This window comes from Delphinapterus leucas, chromosome 6 (assembly GCF_059928025.1).
Source record: "Delphinapterus leucas isolate spDelLeu-1000000601 "Yukka" chromosome 6, BTC_Dleu_Yukka2, whole genome shotgun sequence".
In the NCBI taxonomy this organism is placed as follows: Eukaryota; Metazoa; Chordata; class Mammalia; order Artiodactyla; family Monodontidae; genus Delphinapterus; species Delphinapterus leucas.
The window spans coordinates 17,271,634-17,286,278 of record NC_143134.1 but is presented as its reverse complement, the minus strand read 5'-3'; the positions used below and the strand labels follow the sequence as shown (position 1 = coordinate 17,286,278).

At 41.1% G+C, this 14,645-nt stretch overlaps 1 protein-coding gene across 15 annotated transcripts in view; it reads right to left on the bottom strand.

The window, feature by feature from the left end:
* Positions 1–14,645, bottom strand: part of KIF13B (kinesin family member 13B) — a 230,857-nt gene that overhangs the window by 91,793 nt on the left and 124,419 nt on the right. For all 15 annotated transcript variants that reach the window (XR_016393491.1, XR_016393487.1, XR_016393488.1 and 12 more), the window contains 8 exons: positions 13,531–13,677; positions 12,880–12,909; positions 11,145–11,244; positions 10,430–10,556; positions 9,619–9,674; positions 7,925–8,049; positions 6,492–6,668; positions 3,936–4,028 (listed from right to left, as the gene is read on the bottom strand). Coding sequence is in view for 4 of the 15 variants with exons in the window: in XM_022594943.2 (XP_022450651.2) it covers positions 3,936–4,028; positions 6,492–6,668; positions 7,925–8,049; positions 9,619–9,674; positions 10,430–10,556; positions 11,145–11,244; positions 12,880–12,909; positions 13,531–13,677 (855 nt within the window). In the remaining 11 variants the exon portion in view is untranslated. The remainder of the gene's footprint in view (positions 1–3,935; positions 4,029–6,491; positions 6,669–7,924; positions 8,050–9,618; positions 9,675–10,429; positions 10,557–11,144; positions 11,245–12,879; positions 12,910–13,530; positions 13,678–14,645) is intronic.

Sequence of the window (14,645 nt, the reverse complement as noted above, 5' to 3'; positions counted from 1 at the left end):
ACATTCCTGGTTAGAAAGGATTTGGTGGGCTAGCTGGAAATCTAACCACAATAGTACTTCCTGAACATATCTTGGGGGGCCAGAGGGAGGACTGAGGAGCTGGGGTAACAGCTGGATACGTGTGGGATCCAAACAACCCCTGCAGGAGACAGACACAGGTATGGAGGCTAAGAATGGAAAGAAGGGCTGGGTTCCAACCCTTTTACTAAGCAGCCTCCCACAGACTACATATTCCAAGTGTGGTCTCAATCCCCAACTCTGCAGTGACAGAGGCCGAAGGCTGGAAGCTGACCAAGAAGAGAAGTAACTAAGCAAATTCTCACTCACCCAGCTCCCTGGACATAACTGGTCCAGGCATATAAATGGGATGTTTGCAAGTCAGGGAGGGACTTTGTTAATGTAGTCAGGTATCTCAAGCTCATGTGGCTCATAACAAAGTACTCTTCTCAGGAAAAATGAGATACTTTTTTTACTGGTGAATTTGTTATAGTAACATCAAAGACTACAAAATATATATCCGCATGCCACTGCATCTTAAGATACCATCGACTTTAAGAAAAGACATATACCACTAAGGAGGGAAAAAAACTCTGCCAATTAACGTTAAGATATCATCAATTATAAGACACATTCTAACTTCAAAAATATTTTTTAAAATTTACATAAGCCTTACGGGCTTCCCTTGTGGCACAGTGGTTAAGAACCTGCCTGCCAATGCAGGGGACACGGGTTCGAGCCCTGGTCCGGGAAGATCCCACATGCCGCAGAGCAACTAAGCCCGTGCACCACAACTACTGAGTCTGCGCTCTAGAGCCCACGTGCCATAACTACTGAAGCCCGTGCACCTAGAGCCCGTGCTCCACAACAAGAGAAGCCACCACAAGAAGCCCGCACACTGCAATCAAGAGTAGCCCCTGCTCACCGCAACTAGAGAAAGTCTGCGTGCAGCAATGAAGACCCAAGGCAGCCAAAAATAAATAAATAAAATAAATGAATTTATTTTAAAAAATTTACATAAGCCTTAGAATGGATAAAATATGGAAAAATTCAGAAGACAGCTTAAGTTCACAAAACTTTTGTCTCCTACAGTAATTCGTTTGGGCCCAGGAATCATCCTCATTTTACAAATGAGGAAAGAGGAAGGTCGCATAATTAGCAAAAGAAGCAAGACTAGAATTAGGTCTCCTGACTCCTGATAGAGTATTCTTTTAACCACTGAATATCCTGATTTTCTAAGAAAGAGGATACCTGAGTTTTAAAGAAATGTATATATTATATATCCATGTTATCCACACAAGAAATAAAACATTTCCATTTCCTCAGAAAGTTCGACCCCTACCCTTCCCCCAAGGCAAGGTCGTTTCTTTCACCACAGATCAGTTCACCTGTTTTAGAAGTTCACATAAATGGAGTGACACCCTTTGGCGCCTGGCTTTTCACTTAGCATAGTGATTTAGAGATTCGTTCACACAGTTCATTTCTTTGTACGGCTGAGTAATACTCCACAGTATGGAGATGCCACAATTTATGTATCCATTTGTCTGTTGATGGATGTTTGGGTTGTTTCCAGTTTTAGGTTATTTTGAATTAAGCTGCTTTGTATATTCCTGTGCAGATCTTTATGGATATATGCTTTCACTTCTCTTGGGTAAGGACCTAGAAGTAGAATTACTGGGTCACGGGGTAGGTGTCTATTTAACTTTATGATCAGCTGCCAGTGGTGGTATCATTTTACACTCCCATTAGCAATGAAAGCATTCTAGCTGCTTTAAAAAAAAAAAAAAAAAAAGGAAGAAAGGTGAAACCATCTCTTGTTGCTCTCTGGTCTATGACTACTTCTTTTTGCTACCAAGCCCTCAAAGCTCCTGTAATATGGAACACAAAGAACTTTTCCAGGCTTTTTCATGATGAATTCTAGCTTTTAAGAAGCTTTCTATTTTATTTTGAAATAAAAAATAAACTAGTGTAGTCCTTACACTATAAGCTTTAAGTCTCACTTTTCCTTTGTCTTTATCATCAGGATTTGATAATGTGACCCTAACACTTCCCAACTTAGACATTTAGCTAATTATTAATAGGTAGCCCCATCACGTGAGGCTATGTGTTTATCTTTCCGCTGATTTCCCCACATTTCTGCCCTTTGAAAAACCGCATCACCTGAAGAATAAAAGCACTGTTAAAGAAGATAAGAAAACTACAAATGGGGGGCTTCCCTGGTGGTGCAGTGCTTCAGAATCCACCTGCCAATGCAGGGGACACGGGTTCGAGCCCTGGTTCAGGAAGATCCCACGTGCCGCAGAGCATCTAAGCCCATGCACCACAACTACTGAGCCCGCGTGCCACAACTACTGAAGCCCGCACACCTAGAGCCCATGCTCCACAACAGAGAAGCCACCGCAATGAGAAGCCAGCGCACTGCAATGAAGAGTAGCCCCCGCTCGCTGCAACTAGAGAAAGCCCACACGCAGCAATGAAGACCCAACACAGCCAAAAAAAACTACAAATGAGGAGAGAAGAGAAGAAAGATGATGCGAGAAAAGGAAAAACTGAAGATAGTTCACTACAAGTGTCACTGTTTCTCAACTGCATTCAAACCGTTTTATAGAGTTAAGATCTGAAACAACTGGAAAAAAGAGCAAACACTCAGATACAGAGAATAAACAGTAAATCTCTAACCCCACATCTAAGTATACAAAGAGGAATATATTCCAGATCCAAGATTTTGCAGCTTGTCTAACTCGAAAAGGGGCTCAATTTTTAAATGGTCAGCAGGCTCCAAATTAAATAAACAGTTAATATGTGCTATGTAAGCCTAATACTTTGAAGGTCCAGGCAAGGATTAGTCACTATTTGACATTATTTGAGAGGAAGAGTGTTCTGTGATATAAGTACTCTAAAACAAAGCCTAAGTGCTGTGCAATCTTTTCACTCTTCCAAAACCTGATCTGTCTTAAAATACATATTGTCCATCTATTGTTCAAATAATCAACAGAATCAATCAACAAGCACTGAGCCCTTGAATCAAGAGAATGAAGGCACCATGGATGGTGTGCTTAGGAGGGAGCGCTCGCCCCAGGGTCCCATTCCCATTTTCCACCCCAAGGGCAGCACAGCCTGGACCTCCCCACTCACTCCCTGATTCTGGGTAGTCAATGTGGCAGAAGGAGCCAGTCTTGTCTTTTCTGTTGGGTCCTTTTCTTAGACCCCTCACTTTTCCTACTCGTGTAAGGAAGGCCTTGTTACTAGCTATGCCAATAACCAAGTGCACAAATCTGTCTAAATCAGGAATTAAGTACTAGGAAGCACATATAAACTACATCCTCCAGCAAGCTCCTGTCAGGGGTATTTTCAGCTCTATCTGTTTGATTCCTGTGCATATCTGAATTAGCTCAGAAAGAGAAATAATAATAGTAACTATAATAATAATAGCAATTACAATTTATTGTTTAGCATGTACACAATTTGTGTATATTGTCTCATTTAATCCTTAAAAAAAACCCTGTACAGAAGGTATCACTAACCCAATTTGATAAGTGAAAAAATTTAGGCTCAAAGTAACTTACCCAAGTTCACGTCACTAAGAGGTGACAGAAACAAGATTTCTGTTTCATTCCAAAATGAAACCCTGAAACTCTATGTTATGCTGTGTTGCCTTCCTTCAAGGGTTATACCCTCTTCTGTGGGTAAAAAGGTGTTGATTTGCTTTTCAAAAGATTCTTCTTTAACAAAATACTAAAACCAAAACCTTTAAAGCCACACAAGTACATTTTACTCTGAATCAAGTTAAGATTAGGAAATTCCTCTACAAATCTATAACATTTTCCTAAATATACATTTTCATTTAACACACATTTCTTGCATAGGTGACTTTTCAGGGAGTTTGCTCTTTCTACATGTTTATTTTTAGTATATTCAAATTTCATATGATCCTTCACCTCTGGAATATTGGAGACAATTTCAAAGGTCACTCCACAGCCTGGAATAGAACTTCGATGTGACATCTTTTTTAGGAGACTCTGAGCAAAACCCTAGAGAAAAACAAAACAGAAGACATGGTTTCCCACCTCAAAAACTGAGTTTTCATTAACAAAGAGACAGCATAAACGACACCACATTCACTCTAACCAAAAAGGAAAAGAACATACTTCCAATATAAGTCAGAATCCAAATCACTACATATAAGTTCCTCAACTTTGTCTTAGTGCCCCAAAACAATTTATATGATGCCTGCCACGTGACAGGTCCCATACCGAATATATGAAAAGTACAAACCCTAAACTCTGGAACCACACTAGGCATCTGGTTCAACTCTGCTGAAAGCCTACAGAAATAAGACTGTTGACTTCTACAAGATAAAATGACCTTCTAACAAAGATGTAAGGAAGGGCTGGTGACCCTTATCCTTTTTTTTTCTTTCCAGCACGATGGACATCTTGCACTATGAATATTGACAAGTCCAGGCATTAATTCTTGACCAAAGCAGGATCGTTATGAAGAATGATTTAAGAGTGCATGGTCATTGTTTATGCTGACTGTGCTCTTTGCACGGTTAAGAATTGAACTACTGAATTAATGCATAGATGACTCATTTGAAGATGTTGCTAAGACTGAACATCCTGTAGAGGTTAAAGGGAGCACGGATGAGGGCAGAATATAATTGGTGAATAAAGATAAGAATAAGAGAGAATATTAAGCTGACACTGAACCTTTTTCCCTCATGCAAAAGCCAAGTAGGAAATAGGTAAAAGCCCCCAAACAGAATAGGAAAAAAACTGTTTGGTCTCAGAAGTACATATTTTCACAAACTTAATAATAATTCAGTGATCTTTAGTTAACTTTTTAAAAGATTTTAGCCTCTTAGAATGCAAGAGCCTCTTAGAATGCATTTATCTCATCCCTTCGCTCTTGACTCCAGACTTATAAGGTGGCACAATGGTTAGGAATCTGCTTACCAATGCAAGGGACATGGTTCGAGCCCTGGTCTGGGAAGATCCCACATGCTGTGGAGCATCTAAGCCCGTGCGCCACAACGACTGAGCCTGCACCCTAGAGCCCGCGAGCCACAACTACTGAGCCCACGTGGCATAACTACTGAAGCCCGTGCGCCTATAGCCCGTGCTCCACAACAAGAGAAGCCACCGCAACGAGAAGCCCATGCACAGCAACCAAGAGTAGCCCCCGCTCACTGCAACTAGAGAAAGCCTGCATGTGCAATGAAGACCCAATGCAGCCAAAAATGAATAAATAAAATAAATTTATTTAAAAATAGACTTCCGAGAAAAGAGAGACCAAGAAAAGAGTGAATGGGAGACACGGCATATACATACATCTACAGCTATGCCATGACCTGTATGTACTGATGCTCGATCGCCAAGCTAAAGAGCTGCAATTTTAACAGCATCACTGCCGGTCTTCATTCAAAGATTGATATCAGTGTGACATTTAGAACTAAAGATTAATTTTTAGGGGTGGAGATTACATCCAGGACTCTGTCAACCGTGACTGTACTCTTCTAAATGAAAAGATTTATTTTCATTTGTCCTGGTTTTAGCCAGTGTATTGAGAAGAACCCCTAGAATCAACCTCCAAATCGTATCATTCCAGAACCAACAGCAGAAATCCTTTATATTCTTATCTAGAAGTTTTCTACTAAACTGGTTCATACGGCACAAGGTCCTTCATAACCTAGCTGCAACTGTGTTGATGGCCACAGCCGCGGCCTCTGCAGCACACCCCGTCACACTCTGCTTCTAACGGTCCCCAAGCTGCCACGCCCTTTCCTTCCTCACCACCTCTGCATGGATATTTCCTCCTCTCGGTGAAATAGCCAGCGACTCCTCTGCCTGCCAACCACCCCTGCCTGCAACGGAGCAGCTCACATGCCCCCTCCTCTTTGAAGCCTTCCCTGACTGCACTCTCACCCTCTGAGCTGCACTGCCACAGTAGAAGAGAGTCGTCTGCTTATACACTCATAGGCCAGTGGACACTGGCTCTTTAAGGATGCAGATTATTTCTTATTCATCTTTTTACCCCAAAGCTTGACAGAGTACTCTCTCCAAATACACAATCAATGAACCGGCAGAGAGGACTGAAAGAAAAGAAAGGCACGGAAAACGAAATGGTGAACAGCACAAACAACAGCTCATCTGTGGTGAACATTCTCATCTTGTAGGACCCAGATGAAGAGTCAAAGACAAAAACAGTGAGCTTCGTCTTGACAGGGCCCTATGGCACCCAAAGGAAGGGCTGTGAGCTGTGCCTCTGCAGTAACAAAGATTCAGGGTAACAATTCAGGGTCGTCTAGGAGGAAGTCAGGCTGACGGGTTCCAGGATTGAAGCAAGCACGGTTATAGGACAGCAATAGTCAACCGAAAGAGAAAAGCTCAGAGCTTCACAGAGCCTGGGGGGACAGGAGGCCAGAGCAATCCTTCCACAGCCCCGCCCTCGTGTCTGACCCAAAGTCATTTCTTCAACTAGGATCAATGACTCACCTGCCGGCCGTGAACACTGACACAAAGGCGCTTGCGTAATACCAACTGCATGTCGGCTGGATGGCTGAGCTGGACCGTCACCCGCACGATGAGAAACACTCGCTCATCCGCGGGCGTGCCTTTACTCAGCTGAGGGCAGTTGTGCACTGCGGAGTCCCAGGAGGCTTCCGCTTTCACCTGCAGAGAAGACAGAACAGTCACCCCCTCCTCCTAAAACACAAAACCCCACAAGGAAACATCTTGGCTTAGGCTGAAGTGGAGCAGGCCACTCAATGAGTGCAGCTCTGCTAAGAGAAGTGCCCTGGGAGACCATGGGAATCCCAGGATGTGGCCTCAGGCACCTACTCGAGGGAGTACAGAGCAGGCTGTTCCTGGCCGACAGCTAAAATTTATTTATTTTGAAAAATACTCAAACGTAAAAGTCGCAAATTGAGTACAATGAACTCCTGTATTTCTTTCAGGTAGATTCACCACCTGTTAACATTTTGCCCTTTTCCCTCTCTCTCACACAAACACACACAGTATTGCTGTTGTTTTTTGGGTTTTTTTACTGAACCACTTTAGAGTAAGTTATAGGCAGGTAACTCTGCATCTCTAAATACTTCAGCAAGTATCTTCTAAGAGCAAGGACATCCTGTAACTTAACCATAGGACAATTATCATATTCAGGAATTTAACATCAATACAATACTACTATATAATACAGAGTCCATATTCAAATGTTTCAACTGTTCTGACCCAGGATCACAAACTGCATTTAGCTGTCCTGTTCTTTTAGTCTACTTTCATCTAGGCTGGTTCCCCAGGCTTTCTTTGTCACTCACGGCACTGACTTATTAAAGACGGGTGCAGGTCCACTGTTTTACAGAATGCACCGCAGTTCAAGTTTTGCATCTTCAGAATACCACTCACTATGTGATGATGTGTCCTTCAGAGTATCACGTCGGCTTTCCTTCCTTAATATATTTTATAATTTTTCCAATATGCTCAAAATTAGAAAATAAGCCCCCAGTGTATACCCATCACTCAGATTCAAACATTATCATGTGTCTTCATCTATTCTTTTTCTCCCTTATTAAGAAGTCTTCACTAAAGCATTTCGAAGTCAATCCCAAACACTGTGCCATTTTACCTCTATGTACTTCAGGAGCATTTCCCCAGAGAGTAGACCACTGCTGACCTGAACTATGAATTACTAACAAAGATCCTTCACCAGGAAAAGAAGTAAAACAGTGAATGGATGTGGTCTGATTGGTCTACTCCTTCTGGAAGTGGTTCCCTTCTTTCTGGAAATCATATTGAAAGGTTTTCATTTATATTTCTTGAGAAATGTAAGCACTGAAATGATTACCTTGCTGATTGTTTTCAAAGGCTCATGGAAAGGTTAAAGAAACTACTTTTCATCCAGTCTTCCCGAGTTATGCTTTATTTACCTCTCCATCATGCTGTTTGACAATCTGCAGTTCAAAGAACTCGTCCTCTTCTTCTCCAGTCAGGGTAGCATCCCATCCACCAGCTTCTGGGTCATCAAGATTATCCTGAGAGCTGAAATCATCAGCTAAAAGCAGAGAAGTTCCATTCAGTATGGAGATCATTTTAAAGGATAACCCCTACCAGCTAAATTTCAACGTGCTTAGTAGCAGAATTCTCCTGCCTCAAATTTCATTTGCTTTTTGGCTCTGAAATCTTACATCACACAGATGATGACCATTAAACAGTTCACGGATCTTAGAGATGGAAAACGCCTCAAGAAATTATCTAAATCCAATCTCCTACCTCCGTGCCTTATTTTACATGGAAGGCAACCGAAGCCAAGAAACCCAAGAGGTTACACCAGGTCAGCCCATAAATGGTAATGATAGCATCAGAACCCCAATTCCCCGTCTTTTAGTGTGAAGAAATGAGAGTGACAGTGATTCCAATCATCCGACAGTTAAGAAACTGAAGGGCTGCCCTGTGGCCCTTTGGTTATTCATCTCCAAGCCTGGCCCTCCCAACTCCCTATGCATCTTAAGCTTGCCAGTAAACGTCGAAAGTATTTCTTCTAGTACGTGGGCTTGTGTGGACCAAGAACGGGCATAGGCCGAACAGGGTGCTGCTCCTGTCTTGGAATATCCATACTAATAGGTCTTCTTGAAGCTTATTCTCTTCCACTTTCTAACCCTCCTACACACACACACCCCTCACCTATCTAGGAACCTCGGGTAAGAACAAGACAGAGTCGCCCTCAGTCTCCAAGGCTCAAGAGAACAAGGAAGGATAGAGTGCTGTGGCAATACATTAAAACCCCGACAGGTGGATGTACGGTGCAAGTGGCTAAGTGCTCTTCTCTGACTCCGTGTGTATGTGAAAAACTCTCACAGGTCCAAGTAAGCCAAGCAGCACGGGACGCTCAATACCTGAGATGCTGTAACGCACTTTCAGGGCAGAAGAAAACCACTGAGGACATCCCAGCTTGCCTATTTAGGATGGTTCATTTTAATACACAGTTCTTCTGCAGATGCCTTTGGAATTTAAATGCTGACTTTCAAACTTATTTTTAGCTCTTTAATCTACCTTTTCATTTTTATTTCCCTCCTCAGACAGAATATTTGTAAAATGTAGCCACTTACAAAATATTTTTGAGGGGGAAAAAATGACATTTAAAAAAAAAAAAAAAAAGGCAACGCAGTGATGAATGGCACAAGAACTCACAGATAAAGTGAGAAATTCATTAGGTAATGCTAAGAAGACACCAGATAAAAGCAACATGCTACATAAGCATCACTAGTTATTAGTCCTTTCTGGAGAGGAGTCCTCCTGAGAATTAAAGAAGAAAATATCTTAAGTGTGGAAAACATTACTGCCATCCTAAACAGATGGGAGAACAAAGCACACAAAGCAGTATGGGTTGTAGAATGAAATGTGAGAACACATCACGATGAGACATACCTATCACTGTTAAAAAAAAAATACTGTTCTTACAGGAAATTCATTCTTTGTCAAGGATTAGAGTCCTTTGGCACACATAAAACAGACCCAAACCTTAGGCTTACAGAATTGCCTAACTGCATAGTTTGTTAGAATCTAAGTGTTACTTGGACACTAATTTGTCAGAGTTGCCTTCGGAAGGCACCTCTTAACTTACCATTTAAGTCAAGGAATATAACGGGAATGTGTGTTTCCATCCCAGGAACCGGCGTCCTAAAACATAACGAACAACAGCATCTCAAATAAAGCAGCCTTTCTCAGCGGCATGTGCTTCACGACTCAGCCTTCATACATTCAGAGCAATTACAGGTCAACCAATGATAATTCTGGGTACTGGGTTAGCTATAATTTCACATCAGAGATGCCACAAAGACTTAACTGCCACTGCTGCTTCTTTTCTCTGGTGCTTCCATGTATAATTATAATTATAATTATAATTATCATACGCTCTGATATTAGAACTTAGTCAACTTAGTTGAAGCTCCCTTGTTTAAACGTACTTTCTTATAAAGTTATATACCTAAGGGCCCCATGTGGCTTAATTTACTATTTTTAATTTCTATAAAGTGGCAGAGAACATTTGCTGACAGTTCAATCTAGTACCAAAATCAAAAACACCTGGTGATGCAATTTTATTATGACTGAATAGTCTTTTAAGGGAATGACCCAAGTAATTAACATATTAACTATTTTTTTAAATGCTAAGTGCAATGGTACTAAATATTGATTTAGATTCTCAGGAATCTTAATTACTTGGGCCAAAAACAATATTACTTAATAAAACGGTTTTAGGCCACAGTTATTCCAACTCATGAAAATAATTTAACACCTCCTCTAATTAAAACAACTTTTTTCCCCACACGCTATGGTAAGTCATCCATTAATCAAAGCAGAGGCAACACACATAGAGAAAGTGGGCAGCTCCGTGAGCACAGAGAACTACAGAAGACACAGGGCAGCACCCATACCATTCTGCCGGGGCCCCTGGGATCCCACTGCCAGCTGAGGGAACCATGACTGCGTTCCTCTCCTCAGTCAGAGTCAACCTCATCTCTAGTAGTTGAGCTTCACGGTCAGCATCATCCTCTGTTTTATCTAGAACATCAAGAATGAGGATCAAATACAGGGGTCCCACTTCTTACCTGCTGTTTACGCTTTGTCCTACGTTATCCACAGGATGTTCCCATATTCCATGTATTGGTTGAGGAGGGTTCACTAGCAACTTAATACTTCCCTAATTCGTGATAAAAAGCTCATGATAAAAAACTAACTATAAGCTAGCGAAGCTGGTGTGCTCTCACAGAGAGGCCGTCTTCAGTTCATGGAAGGCCTACGGTGGAACAGCACAGGGATGATCTCTTCGAGAGTCAGAGGGCTCAAGTGCCTCTGGACCAGAAATCAAGAAATGTGAGCATCTTCCTTTAGTTATTTTTGAGGGACAATGTTTACTGCACGTACTCTATTTCCTCTTTGTTGGGGGGGAAGGGAGACCTATGCAAAGACATCCTTACAAGTGGATAACTGTCCTTTTGAAAGGATGTGACACAAATAAGCACCATTCCTATGTTCTCGCCATTCCCACTACTGATGTGTTCGTCTACTTTTATTTCATGTAACTGCAAATGGGAAGTAACAGCACACTGAATTGGGGTGGGGGGGAATATTAGAAGTTGCTTTTCATACCATGTTTACTGACAAGCTTTTGCAGTTGTTGATCTAAGTACTCCTGACGCTTTGTTAACACATTTAGCCATTTTCTACGTAGTCTCTCTAAATCCCGATCCTAGAAGCAAACAAGGGGATTATAGTAAATATAACGTCAAGACAATATATCTGAAACCGATACTCTATCTTACCTTACTCTAATATGCTTCAAAAATGTAAAGTATTATACCCTAACATTTTTATTACCACTACTAGTTGAATCCAACCATTATTCAGAATAGAAACTTTCAGAAATTAAAGCATTACTGTACTAGAGTAACACCATTTCTGAAAGGGCACTCTGATAATCCAGAACCAGTTTTTCCCTTTTTTTATTTTTATTTTTTTTGCAGCACGTGGGCCTCTCACTGCTGTGGCCTCTCCCGATGCAGAGCACAGGCTCCAGATGCACAGGCTCAGCGGCCATGGCCCACGGACCCAGTCGCTCCGCGGCACACGGGATCCTCCCGGACCGGGGCACGAACCCGCGTCCCCCGCATCGGCAGGCGGACCCCCCAACCACTGCGCCACCAGGGAAGCCCCAGAACCAGTTTTATTTCTATTGGCTCAAAGGGTAGAACTCCAAGCACTCATGCAGCTAATATCTTCTACAAGGTCTCTTTGCTGGATAAAAATCACAAATACTACTCGATAATCCTCAAATTTATATCCCTTAGAACCATCAGAAGAACTCTTCAGATTTCTTAACTACAGCCTTCAACATGTTTCACCAGTATCTACAAATCATGTAAATGCTTCTCTCCCTAGTTTCTGTTGGGTTTCTTTTTTTTTGGGGGGGGGGTGGCAGACGGGATGTTACCAACAGACTAACAACTCTACCAGTCAACACCTGACTGTGCTCCCATCTTACCTCATTTCCTTCTGTAATAAAGTTACGTGACTGGGTAGATCAGTGGAATGCTGAGCATATTGGGAGTATCTGGATTTCACTAAGGCACTTAACCAAATAGCTCATGACATTCTTATGGACAAGAAGAAGAAATGTGCAATGGATCTACTTGGAAGAAATTATAGAAGACTGAAATATCACATCCAAAGAATAGTGATTAATGGAATAACGTCAGCTTAAAAGAATTCCCTACGGTTGTGCCACAGGACTCTGTATTTAACCCTCAATACTTTTATCAGCAACTTATAGGAAAGCAGACATTTTTATCCAATTAGAATGAAGCCAAACCAGGAGGGTGACTGCACTGGCTGACATAATCAGGATCCGAAGAGCTCTGACGGTGCTAAACGATGACTAACCAGACTCACAAAATAAAATTTATCAGACGTAAACAAAATCTTGCAGGAGATTAGGGAAAGGGGGGTGGGGGGAAAAACAAAACAAAACCTGTATGACTCCAGGAAGTAGGGAAAGGAGACCTGGCTTAAAGTATGGAAAATACCTAAGGGGCGTGGCTTGACTGAAGCCAAGTCTGTAACAGCTCTTCCAGGGAAAAAGGAGAGAACAAGTGCAAGGAAGAGGACCTGAAGAATGGATCTGCAGGGGCCTGGATGGGCAGCTCCAGGTTTGGAAAAGGATAACAGTCACAAATGATTGTTCCCTTCTGTTTTAACTTGAGACAAAGCAATATTTGAATCAAAACTAATTGTGTAGTTACGAAGTAACAGTATGGCAAGACTCAGGAATGTGTAATTTAGTACTTTAATCGAGCTTATTTGACTAGGATAACACGTGCTTCATTACCTGGTAACTGTCCATGTCCTCCTCTTCCTCCTAAGAGAAAAAATATATTATGCAGAGCCGAAACAATCATTTATCCAAGAATCAGACTACGCTAAACAAGTTTGAATCTTCTCCCATACTTTATATTTTCTACTTTAACGAATACGCTTTTTCATCTCCCACCCACGCTCACCCTCACTCTGGGTTTTACAGTTTTCAGGTAGTTGGAGTGAAACCTTGAGCTTCTCATAGCAAAGTGAAGAACCTCATTTGACCTTTTCAGGGAGCTAGTACAATACTCTCCCCCTGCTGGGTTTATAGTCCCACTCCCCAGGGGAAATCAAACACCTGCTGGCAAATAGTCTTTATGAGCCAGCAGGGGGTTTCTGCAGAGGGGTGGGGGGGGGCGGAAATCAGGCACTGAGGAACTCCTGGAGGCTGAGATGTTTTAACCCTCAGTTTGCCGTGTACCAGGGAAAACCAACAAGCTGGTGCAGTGGTTCCACGCAAATGCATTACAGTTAAAAAAAAAAAAAAAAAGAAAGAAAGAAAAGAAAAGGAAAAAAGATATCCAAGAAAATAAAATACTGAAAGAATTGTTTGTGGAAGGCAGTTTTCTGACAGGTTCCAAAAGACTCTCTTGTCTGGCTGAGTCTGTCAACAGAGACTTACATGGATGGTTTCATGCGTCTTGGCCGATCTCGGCGCCCTGACTTTTACACATCCAATGCCAACAGACAATATACATTCTTCCATCAGCGGTAAAGTCCCAGACTCCTGCACAGACTTCACTTCCACTTGGACTCGCCGGGACTGCCCCTGTATCACAGACAATTTTAAGAGTTTCTCAAAATCGGTTTGATTCCCAAAAATTTGGTTTAGAGAGACCCCTACAGGCTGATGATGAGAAAAGCATTTATCTTTAGAGATGCTATCTCACCGTATCTTACATGTTTAGTAGTAAATTACAAATTCAAAAACTAATCAGGAACAAATATATGGCTTAGATATTTTTTCCAACAAAAAAAAACTTTAAAACAATCTAACAAAGGAAATACAAAAGGCTAGACAATATAAAATGTTCCACTTACTAATAAGCAAATTAAAATAAGCATGAAACACCTTTATTTTCACTTACTAAGCTAGCAATTATCTTTTAAAACGACAATTTACAATATTGCCCAAAGTTTACAAAAAAGGCAATTACATACACTGTTGGTGGGAATATAAATCGGTAAAGCTTTCTGCAGGGCAATTTGCCTTAAAAAATAAGTATCCCTTGACCCAGCAATTCAACTTTCTAGGAACCTGTTTTAAGTAACCATATATGTACATAAAGACTCTTACAGCAATGTTAAGAATAACAAGAAATTAGAAGCAAATTAAATGTGTATCATTGATAACTGCTTAAACTATAGTATATTAATGAAATATTTACATGGTCATTAAAATATTGCTATAGAAAAACATACATGATATATAAGTTAAAGAGTACAGTGACAGATGTTAACTAGACTTCTTTTACAAAAGCAGATTACCAAAGCCAGTATATATAGTATGATCCACTTCAAAAAATAAGCAATCAGAATAATAAGAATGATTACACTATCCTGAATTCACTGCTCTCATCCCAAAACAAAATAATTTTAAGCCAAGTTGCAAAATGAAGAATTGATCAGAAAGAAACTGTTCCTTCTTTAAGCATGTTTTCACAATAAACACTATGTGACTTTGAATATTTACAATGAAGTAATTTTTAAAAGAAAATTCTCAGTATCCCCAATCAC